This window comes from Hipposideros armiger, unplaced genomic scaffold (assembly GCF_001890085.2).
Source record: "Hipposideros armiger isolate ML-2016 unplaced genomic scaffold, ASM189008v1 scaffold_609, whole genome shotgun sequence".
NCBI lineage: Eukaryota > Metazoa > Chordata > Mammalia > Chiroptera > Hipposideridae > Hipposideros > Hipposideros armiger.
In genome coordinates, this window is record NW_017731959.1 from 758,976 (window position 1) to 768,965 (window position 9,990).

Below are 9,990 nucleotides of genomic sequence, written 5' to 3' on the forward strand. Positions count from 1 at the left end.
TACAGCGCTGCCTATCAAAAAAAGACTACAAACCCCAGAGATACTTGCGGCATCTCGCGCAAACGTCTGTGGTTGAAAGTGGCAAAGGCGTCCGAGCCGGAGGAAGTAGACTTCACTGGTGAGTTGGGGGTCGTTTCGCGCACCCCAATAAACATAAAGAGCATCTCCACCCATTCAACTTGCTGGTGGGGGCGGGGGTGCCCTTCTTTCAGCAAACCCACCCTACAGTTGATCTGTATTGTGGTAAAAGGGGCGTGGTTTTTCGCGATCCTTGCATCTCACAGTGTCAAGGCTTGTGTCTTGCCTCGCAGACCCTTAAGACGACCAAGCGCAACTATGAACTTGGAGCGGGTGTCCAACGAGGAGAAGTTGAACCTGTGCCGGAAGTACTACCTGGGTAAGGGTCAGTCTTCTAGGGTCCCAGGAGAAGATAGGGAACGGGACTAGAGCGCCTGAGGGAAGAGGGCCTGGGATCCTGGATTCTTGATCTAAGGGATGAAGCAGCTGGAGACGCGAACTCCTAAGTCTGAGGGAAGGACCTGGATCCTGAGGAAGGAAGAGGCTGGGCCTCAACTTCTCGGTCCCAAGAGAAGAGGAGAGTCGGGGGCTGGACTCCTGGATCCTCAGAAAGAGATGGTTGAGAAATCAGATTCCTGGATCCCTGGGAGGAGCCAGGATTCCTGAGTCCCTAATAGCAGAGATCTCAATTTAAACTTGGGTGTAGAAGAGGACCTTCCAAATAAGTCCTCTAGGTGAGTGTCGGGGAGGAGACCCATTGCCTTATGTCCCAGTTTGTTTTTTTCTCTTTAGGTGGGTTTGCTTTCCTGCCTTTTCTCTGGTTGGTCAACATCTTCTGGTTCTTCCGAGAGGCATTCCTTGTGCCGGCATACACAGAGCAGAGCCAAATCAAAGGCTGTGAGTACAGGGCACAGTTGAAAGAAGGCCGTGGGGGTGGGGGGGGGGCGGGGAGCAGGGAGCTTTGGTGGGAGGGGATGATGGTAGTTCCAGAATTCTGAGGCCCTGAATGCTGGGGTGACCAGAGGGCAGGTGGAAGCCAACCTTACCAACTCCTGTACCCTCTTACAGATGTCTGGCGCTCAGCTGTGGGCTTCCTCTTCTGGGTGATTGTACTCACCACCTGGATCACCATTTTCCAGATCTACCGGCCCCGTTGGGGTGCCCTTGGGGACTATCTCTCCTTCACCATACCCCTGGGTACCCCCTGACAACTTCTGCACAGGCCTGAGACCTGCTCATTCTCCCAGGATGGGGTCCTCTACTCTGAGCCTACTCTTAAGCCCCTAAGACTTGTTCCCATCTATGTTCTCTGCTCACATTCCCCAATAAATGACCCTAATTGTCTATGTTGACTTCCTGGGATCTTTTGGATGTTAAAATATAAAGTGATTATTACTATTCAGAAGCATTTATTGAATGCTTACTTTGTGCCAGGCTTAGTGCTTCACACATTATGTGCATTTTTTTTTTCACTAAATACTACTCATAACCCTCTGAAATAGGAAATTTCCGGCTCTAGTAACCTATTTTACTAATGCAGAACCAAGAAAGGAATAATGCTTCTACTCGGGGCTGCTATCTCGTACTGGTAGTATGTGAATTTGAAAACATTATTTTCCCACTTGATCTCAGTATTCTCATCTATAGTGTTGATCACATTGCTACTTCCTAGAATTGATCTGGGTCAAGGCATATGTGGTAAATTGAAGCTTCCCATTTTCTGAAGATGTCTGCTTTATTAGAGAAGGAGAGAAGGCTTCTATGACCATCCCTACCGTGGTACTCAGTATGTTCCTTTCAGGCTATATTCATTCCCCTACTACACCTCATTAAATCGTTTTATTTGTTTATTGCCTATCTTCCATCTTCTAAAATAAAAACCCTATTAGGGCAAAGATTTTTGTCTGTTTTGTTAACTGCGTGTCCCCAGTGCCTAGAAGAGTGACTTGCACGCTAGTAAATATTTGCTAAGTGAATGAGGTTGTGCCTGAAAAGAGATGAACAGGTAACTGGCAAGCAGCCTAACTTAAGACTTGTCTTCCTATTAGGGATGAGAGGGACTCCCACGGTTAAATAAGTTCTGATAATACTTAAACTGTTGTTACTAAAAGCTAACACAAGTTTCAAAAACCCTCGCAATTCCCTGATCCTACATCTCCCACCCTGCCTCGCGCGGCGCAGGCGCCGTTACCCCCAGCGGAGTCTCGGGAGCTAGAACTACACCTCCCAGAAAGCACTTCGGGATGTCGTTGGTTTGTTTCCGGAAACGGGTCCTCAAAAAGGTGGGACTTAGAGCTAGAAGCTGACGGCGGCAGCTGTCAATTGGTTAGGATACGAGATCGATGATTGCACTGACTAATGGGAACAAACGAATACCAAAGGAACCCGCCCACAGAAGAAGAACTAGAGGTGGCGGCAGCGGTCGTGGCCCGACGCTGCTCAGGGTGGAGGACTGACAGTGCACGAAGCTTATCTTTGACCTCCCCCCGTCTGCCTCCGGCCTTGACTTATGATCCTAGGTTCTTTTGGGCTTCTCTGATCCAGCTAGCCAGACCCCAGACCTAAACCATGTTCCCGGTGAAGGTGAAAGTGGAGAAATCAGGTGAGGATCCCGAGATCGGGGGCGTGTAGGGGAGCACGGGACTTATCAGGTGTGGGAGTCCGGATAGACAGGATTATCGCGATAAGAGGGACTACGCGATTTCTCCTGCAGCCTTTCTGACTATCGCTATGTCAGGCATCGAGCGATTCCTGCCACCTGCATAGCCTCCATAGGTCTGTGCACAAGATTGCTTTAAGATTGAATGGTGGTGGCTCAAGCAGCGTGGTGCGGTAAAACACGGCAGTCCCGAACTTGGGAGCCCTTCTTGAGAAGGACTCTTGGCTCTGCCTCAGATTCTCCATTTCCAGCAGTGGTCATGAGTCAAGCATTGTGCTGAGTGCCTGACGTACAGGGAAACTTTTAATCCTCATAGTCACTGTATTTCAATAATCCTAGGAAGTAGGCAGTGTGGTAGATGGAGAAACAGAAGCTGAGAGAGAGGAAGTTATTTGGGACTGGAGCTGAGCTCATGGGAATCCAGGACTGGAATGTTAAGAGCCGTGGAAGAGGCACAGAACCCAGACCAATAAATAATGGTAAAATGGTGTGGAATGTTAAGATAGTCCAAGTGGTAATAAAGCAACAAAGGAGAAGTAAGGAGATCAAGAGTGAGTGAGGCAAAGTGAGGGAGAGAGCCCTGAGGCTCTGAGGGAACAGCGAATCAGACAAAGGAAATAGCTTTGAAAGGCCCTAAGGTGGAAGCTTTGCCTGGCCTGGGCAGGGACCAGCAGGGAGGCCAGTTTGGCTGGAACAGAGTGAGTGAGGTAGAGAATGTGAGGTGATAAGGGCAACGAGGGGAGGGGAGAGGGACCGATTTTGTGGGCCCAGGTTAGGACTTTGGCTTTTGCTCCGAGGGAAACAGGGAGCCAAGGGAGTGTTTTGAACTGAGTGAGTTCATAAAGATACCCTTGAAATGCCAAAAAAAATTGTGGGTGGAAAAGTGAAGAGGGCCTGACCACAAATAATGGTGGTGGGGGAAGGGGTAGTAGGTAGGTTCATGGAGACCTGTGAACGCCCAGCTGAAGATCTCAGACTCTGTCCTGGGGACACTGCAGAGTTGTGGAGGATTGTAAGGGGAGGATTGGGGTCAGGCTTGGTTTTAGGAAGATTTTCCTGGTCACCTTGTGGAGAGTGGATCAGAAGGGGAGACTGAGGTTGGGAGCCCAGGGGAAGGAAGGAAAAGTACCAGGGTAGATGTCGCAGGGTTGGGATAGGTGGAAGAGAAACTCAGGAGGCCAAGCGGACAGGTCATGGATTGGTGGGCTGGGGTGGGGGAGGGAGAGAGGTGTTTACCATGTTGAGGCCCTGGGAGGGATTGGGGACAGTGGGGCTACCCCTGAGATGGGGGCCCAGGAAAGAGGGTAATTTTAGAGAGACACTGAGGCCAGTATGGGACACAGTAATTGGAAGGAGCCTGGGCGATATCCAGGGGGAGGTGTCCAGGAGTCCATAGGATCGCAAGATTTGAGATGCAGGAGATAAGTGGTTGCCAGGGAAAGAGATACGGGCATGAACCCTTCCTTGGCTCCTGCCCAAGGCTTTTTGCTAGAACCCCAGCTGCCCCCAATCCCCCACTCCCTCCCACACTGTCTCTCCTCTGAATGATGTCGGGAATCCCTGCTCCCTACGTTTCCTTGTCTCCTCAGAAAGTCCCAGGGCTTGCCAGAGCATGTCCCCAAGTATCCTTCCAGGCTCTGGGCACTGGGCCAGAGCGCCTATTAGTTGGAAGACAAGAGCAAACACTGCACAGGGTGAGGGGTGAATGTTTATAACATCAATACCTCTTTAAGTTCTGTGATGAAGAACACACAGGCTGATGGGGCCAGGCAGGGCTTGTGGCAGTCAGGAAGGTGGGCCAAAATCTTATTTCCTGGGAGAAAAAAAGCCAAAATGGGTATTTTGAGTAAAATCTCCAAATTATTAAATGTAAGCTCACTCAGATTTAATTCAGATTTAAAATAACACCTCTGCCTCAGCCAAACAAAGCACAACTGGGGACTGGATTCTGCACCCAGCTTGAGCCCCTGCCTTATAACTTCAGCTTTGGAGCCAGAGGCCTGGGTGCAAATCCTCAGCCCTGCAGTTTCCTAGCTGTGTGACTTTGTGCAAGGACCTAACATCTCTGTGTCTCAGTTCCATCATCTGTAAAATGGCGGTAAAAATCGTATCTACCTGCCAGGGTTATTGTGAGAATTCAGTTATTTAATATGTGTGATGTGCTTGGAACAATGCTTGGTACATAATAAGCACTCTGTATATGTTACTAATTATTGCATTCTGCTAAGAGATTTGTATACAAGATAGGTTTTACGTAAACCTCAGAACAGTCCTAGCAGATAGGTATCATTTGGAGACCCATTTTCAAAATGAGGATACAGGCTCAGTGAGGTAAGGTGACTTGCCTTAGGTCACACATGAGCATGTGGGACAGCCCTAGAGCCCAGAGCTCCTGCTCATCACTTCAGTAGTCTCTGTCCACTATACCCTCAGCACACCCGGGCTTGGCCATAGGACTGTCTACACATCCAGTTCCTCAGCCCAGTTGGCTGCCCACCTGCCTTGGATCTGGGAACTGACTCCTGCCTGGTACCTTCTTCCCCAGAGTTGGAGATGGTCAAGGCCCGGAACCAATTGGATGCTGTTCTGCAGTGTCTGCTGGAGAAGAGTCACATGGACAGGTTGGGACCTGGGGCCAGCATAGGGTCATAGGGGGTTGGGGGCCCTGGCAGGTTGGGCCCTCTGGTCCTGGGTAGATCTGGGTGGGACCCCAGAACCTGGCTTAGGGAGGCAGGGGTCCAATGGAGAGAGCGCTTGGTACCTTCCCACCTTGGGTCCTTGGAACTCTGAGCCCACCCACGGTTCTTTTCTGCTACCAGGGAGCGTCTGGATGAGGAAGCTGGGAAGACCCCCTCAGACACCCACAACAAGTAAGTTTTGTTGTTGGGATCTGTAGCTGAGGGTTTGTGGTGGATAACTTCTCCCCTCCACCCAGGCCCTGACCACTCTGCGCCGTGCTGCCTCCACCACAGTCCCAACCACTCTATGTGTAGAAAGACTCTGGGGCAGCAGAAGCTTAGGTCCCCTCATAGTTAGTACTTGCAGCCCCAAGGGTGTGGGTGAGACACAAGGCCTAAGGGGTTGGTGAGCATCTAAGGCTGGATCTCAGTATCTCCAGGGTGCCCTTTGGGGGGTTTTGAGCAGGCAGTTTTTCAAGGGTCAGCCTGCTGACACCCTGTCTCTCCCCACAGGGATTGTTCCATCGTGGCCACCGGCAAACGGTAAGGTGGCAGGGGCCCCAGCCAGGTGACAAGAGGTCCCCAGACTCCGCCCTGGTCCTGAGGTTCTCCCAACCCACACAGGCCATCCGCCCGCTTCCCCCACCAGCGGAGGAAGAAGAGAAGGGAGATGGATGATGGACTGGCCGAGGGAGGGCCGCAGCGAACCAGTGAGTAGGTGGTGGCCCTAGAGGGCGGTCAATGATAGCGGGTTATGGGAGCATGTTCACATGCCTCCCACTCCCACCACCCTAGATGCGTATGTGATCAAGCTGTTTGACCGGAGTGTGGACTTGGCTCAGTTCAGTGAGAACACGCCTCTGTATCCAATCTGCCGTGCCTGGATGCGCAACAGCCCCTCAGTGCGCGAGCGTGAACGCTCGCCCAGCTCACCGCTGCCCCCACTGCCTGAGGATGAGGAGGTAGGGTAGGGGTCACAAGATAGCTTCCCCCCAAGCTAGTGGGAGAGACAGGCGTAGGTTTCTGTGTCCCTTAAATGACTCCTGGGTCCTGTAAGGCACACAGATATGAACCCTTAGGCGTGGGGTGGAGATGGAGCTCCCTAGAATAGATAGACCTGGCTACTTGGTCTGGGGGAGGAAAGGGACAGGGTTCCCCTGGGCAGATATATGTGACCTCCAAGATTAGGGGTCCTCAAGAGCTGGGGGCTGGACAGGGGTCCTTAGTGTAAACAATTGTAGCCACCTGGTCTAAGGAAGCAAATGAGGACCCCCTGGGCTGGTCAGGTGTAGATGGGGGTCTCGGCTTGGCAAGGGTGGATGGGGGGTCCCTGGGTTGGATAGGAAAAGACAGGGATCCCTGGGGCAGATAGACCTGACCTCCAAACTGGGTAAGGTCCCTATCCTTCAGACATGACTCTTAAGTACATATCCCTGGTGAGACCCTCATGTCTTTTGTCACTGGGAAAGGCAGAAGGGGTGAAATGTGTACCCTTAGCCCTCTTCTCTGACTCCCTTGGGTCTGGTGCGGGCCTCTTGTGTCCCCAGGGTTCAGAGGTCACCAACAGCAAGAGTCGTGATGTATATAAGCTGCCTCCGCCCACAGCCCCTGGGCCACCTGGAGATGCTTGCAGATCCCGAATCCCATCCCCACTACAGCCTGAGACCCAGGGTACCCCCGATGATGAGGTGGGTCTGCAAGGCTGGTCTGGGGCTATGGGACGTAAGTTGTGGTGTTTGGGCATGGCCACCCAGCCTGACCTATCTGTCCACACAGCCCTCCGAGCCTGAGCCCTCATCCTCCACACTCATCTACCGCAACATGCAGCGCTGGAAACGCATCCGCCAGAGGTGAGCTTCCCCAACCTGCTTGCCCCACTATGGCCTCTGCCCCAGCTGCTGAATCTTCCCCTCTGCTTCACCACCCCCCACTGCAGGTGGAAGGAGGCATCTCATCGGAACCAGCTTCGTTACTCAGAAAGCATGAAGATCCTACGGGAGATGTATGAGCGACAGTGATGTTCCTGCCCTCCCCCCACACCCCAATAAACATTCCCCACCACACACTGGCCTCTGATTGCTCCAGCCCATTCTTCCCAGCCCAGACATAAAGCAGTCAGTACAGCACTAGCACATTTATTGGGGGAGTGGGCCTGGGTAGGAGATGGGGCAACCGGGAATTCAAGGAGGGAGAAAGATTGCAGGGAATCAAAGAAAGTGGCTGCTTGGCTGTTTCTTGGATAATGAGAGGGGTCTGGAAGGTGGACTGCCTGTAGTTAGAGACTTGAGGGTCAAGACAAAGTGACTGGGGAGGTTCTGGGTAGAGTTGGTGATGGGAGCTAGGATATTGTGCAGAGGGAGATGGGCAAGATATCTACATTTTGAGGTTGGGGGTCCTAGTTGGCCTAGGTGTCCAAGGGTCGGGGTCAGAAAAGGGATTCAAGAGTCTGAAGGTGGATTGGGGGATGGGGTGGCAGGGAGTGGAGTGTCTGATTGGAATGAGGTGGAGGACCAGGCCTGGATGGTCTGGGATGGGAGGTCTGTGCAGTCTGGGACATTTGAGGGGTGGAAGGGATTATGCTTGACTGTCCTAGGGTGGGGACAGGGCTGGCTAGACCATTATATGGTGTCAGAGTAGAGATGTGTTTGTAGAGGAGTCAAAAGGAAATAGGAAGGAATTTTGCGTGGGCTTATATGCCAAGAAAGTGGGTCAGTGGGGGTGGGAAACTAGGATGAGGGTTTGTGTTTGTAGGATCTAGAAACTAGAGAGGTGTGGGGGTATTGAAAGAATGTGAGAGCAGGAGTGTCAGTGGAAAGGTCTAGGTTATCAGGGCTGAGTCGAGGTTGGAAGGAAAGGGCAGGATCCCAGAACAGGTGAGCAGGTGGTCTTGGGGCGTTCATGACATCTGGCTGGGTGGAGTCAGGTCGGCTTCAAAAGAGGGGGCCTGAGGTGACTCCCGGGGTTCAGGCCAGCCCAGACCCCTACTTGGCAGCAGCTGCTGGCGGCGGCAGTGGAGCCTGGGCTGGTGCAGGTGCGGCCTGGATGGACAGGACACCCTCAGGGGACAGTGCAGAGGTCACTGTGGCAGGGTCCACACCAGATGGCAAGCGGTAGCGGCGGTGGAATTCGCGTGCGACGAATCCGTGCTCATCCTGGAAGATGAGAGGTTTGAGCGGCCCTGCCCTTTCCTCTCGCTGCCCCCCGCCTTCGGCTAGCGGATCCCACCTCAGGTTCTGCCCCTGCCAGCGGCCTCACCGGGCGTTCCTCGTGGCGTGCGTGCACCTCCACGTGTTCGCCAACAACCTTAACTGCGATTTCCTCCGGCGAGAAGTGCTTCACGTCCAGCAGCACCGAGAAATGCCCAGGGTCTGTCGGCACCTGCGCAGAGCCTGATTGTCATCAGCTGGTCAAGGCTCCCGGGACCCAGGACCCAGCAAGGCCCCTCCCCCGTCGATTCCGGTGCCGCAGCTGACCCTGGCCTCCGAAATTGGGAAGTCCCCTTTCCTACTCGTAGCCACCCAGGGCCTCTTCATCCCGAAGAACTGGGCTCATCTGTCCCCTTGTAATTACTGGGATTCCCCCTCATCCAGTGATGAGGCCTTCCCCTGCCAGGTAAGGGACCTTCTCCCTCACAGGGTGAGACCAGCCCCCTTTCCCAGTGTCCACGACCCCATAGCGTGTCCTCCTGGGCCCATACTGTCACCCCCCACCTCCAGAAATCGCCAGGATGTCTCTTACCGGTCTCCAGAGTCCTCGTTCTAACCTCCCACTCGAGTCACGGGACCGCCTGCGTCCTCAGCAGTTACTAGTACTCCTCCCCCACTTTTCAGACTGGCCAGACCCCCTCCCCCCCGCCCCGTTTCTCAAGTCACAGGACCCTTTCTCACCTCTGCCTCTCCAGGATACATACGGTTACCCCATACAGTCTCCAAACTCTCTTCCCCGAGAATAACGAAAACATCTCCTCCCCGCAGGAGTCACTGAGAGCCCCCACGCCCTTTACAATGATTGGACTCCCCCTTCCCCCCCTAGTTTCCTCGGGTGACTAGCCTCATCAGAATCACCAGGACTCCCCTCAGAGTGACCACCCCCACCCTATCAGTCCTGTCAGAGCTGAGACCCTCCTCAGATCAACGGGGAACCCTGACCCCCTCAATAATATGGCCTCTGAGATTCCGTACTCGGGAACTCTGGAAGCCCCTCTGAGTGGCCAGACTCTTCACTCCGCTCAAAGTCAAGGGACATTCCCTCACCCTCCCTCAGGGTTACCAGGGCCCTGAGCCTTGAAAGTGGTCGGGTTACTGCCCCTCCCCAGGCCTGGCACCTGGGCGGCAGGCAGCGCCACGCTGGGTGCGCGCAGGTAGTAGGGCGCCAGCGAGGCGGGGCAGAGCGAAGCGAGCTCGGCCTCCAGCAGCCCCTCGCCGAAGCGCTGGTCGAAGAGGCGCCCGGGCGCCGAAAGCCCAGGCAACGGGGCCGAGGCACGGCGCAGCCAAGACGGCTGCACAGGCACCGGGATCTCCATCCTGTTCCTCCGCCACCCGAGGCTCCGCAATGCCCCTGAGTGCGCCGCTGCTGCTTTATAGTACGCCCTGTGTCCGCCCCTAGGCGGGCCGCCCAGGGACACTGGGACCGCGG

The 9,990-nt window shown here is 54.0% G+C and overlaps 3 protein-coding genes across 4 annotated transcripts; 2 read left to right on the forward strand and 1 right to left on the reverse strand.

Annotated features, from left to right (window-relative positions):
- The first annotated feature begins 22 nt into the window (after nt 1–22).
- PSENEN (presenilin enhancer, gamma-secretase subunit) lies at nt 23–1,915 on the forward strand. The gene is made up of 4 exons (XM_019624940.1): nt 23–118; nt 312–397; nt 811–915; nt 1,087–1,915. The coding sequence occupies exons 2-4, from the start codon at nt 337–339 to the stop codon at nt 1,224–1,226; spliced, it is 306 nt and encodes a 101-aa protein (XP_019480485.1). The 5' UTR covers nt 23–118; nt 312–336; the 3' UTR covers nt 1,227–1,915.
- Nucleotides 1,916–2,217: 302 nt separating this feature from the next.
- Nucleotides 2,218–7,418, forward strand: LIN37 (lin-37 DREAM MuvB core complex component). Its single transcript, XM_019624916.1, has 9 exons — nt 2,218–2,620; nt 5,223–5,298; nt 5,497–5,547; nt 5,869–5,898; nt 5,980–6,065; nt 6,151–6,317; nt 6,903–7,043; nt 7,132–7,205; nt 7,292–7,418. Exons 1-9 carry the CDS (start codon nt 2,587–2,589, stop codon nt 7,371–7,373), a joined length of 741 nt encoding a protein of 246 aa, XP_019480461.1. The 5' UTR covers nt 2,218–2,586; the 3' UTR covers nt 7,374–7,418.
- A 56-nt stretch (nt 7,419–7,474) lies between these two features.
- Nucleotides 7,475–9,985, reverse strand: HSPB6 (heat shock protein family B (small) member 6). Of its 2 annotated transcripts, none has more exons than XM_019624929.1 (3): nt 9,680–9,985; nt 8,611–8,733; nt 7,475–8,507 (listed from the first exon to the last, which is right to left on the reverse strand). In XM_019624929.1, exons 1-3 carry the CDS (start codon nt 9,875–9,877, stop codon nt 8,337–8,339), a joined length of 492 nt encoding a protein of 163 aa, XP_019480474.1. In that variant the 5' UTR covers nt 9,878–9,985; the 3' UTR covers nt 7,475–8,336. The 2 variants fall into 2 exon arrangements, with proteins under 2 accessions (XP_019480474.1, XP_019480473.1); XM_019624928.1 differs by having other exon boundaries at nt 8,581–8,733.
- Between the last annotated feature and the right edge of the window lie 5 nt (nt 9,986–9,990).

Coding starts and splice junctions, on each gene's coding strand:
- PSENEN (XM_019624940.1), top strand. CDS start 337: ATGAACTTGGAGCGGGTGTCCAACGAGGAGAAGTTGAACCTGTGCCGG. Junction 398..810: donor GTGCCGGAAGTACTACCTGG/GTAAGGGTCAGT, acceptor TTTTCTCTTTAG/GTGGGTTTGCTTTCCTGCCT. Junction 916..1,086: donor GCAGAGCCAAATCAAAGGCT/GTGAGTACAGGG, acceptor ACCCTCTTACAG/ATGTCTGGCGCTCAGCTGTG.
- LIN37 (XM_019624916.1), top strand. CDS start 2,587: ATGTTCCCGGTGAAGGTGAAAGTGGAGAAATCAG. Junction 6,066..6,150: donor GGGAGGGCCGCAGCGAACCA/GTGAGTAGGTGG, acceptor CCACCACCCTAG/ATGCGTATGTGATCAAGCTG. Junction 6,318..6,902: donor CACTGCCTGAGGATGAGGAG/GTAGGGTAGGGG, acceptor TTGTGTCCCCAG/GGTTCAGAGGTCACCAACAG.
- HSPB6 (XM_019624928.1), bottom strand. CDS start 9,877: ATGGAGATCCCGGTGCCTGTGCAGCCGTCTTGGCTGCGCCGTGCCTCG. Junction 8,734..9,679: donor TGGCGCTGCCTGCCGCCCAG/GTGCCAGGCCTG, acceptor GGCTCTGCGCAG/GTGCCGACAGACCCTGGGCA. Junction 8,508..8,580: donor TGGCAGGGGCAGAACCTGAG/GTGGGATCCGCT, acceptor CTCATCTTCCAG/GATGAGCACGGATTCGTCGC.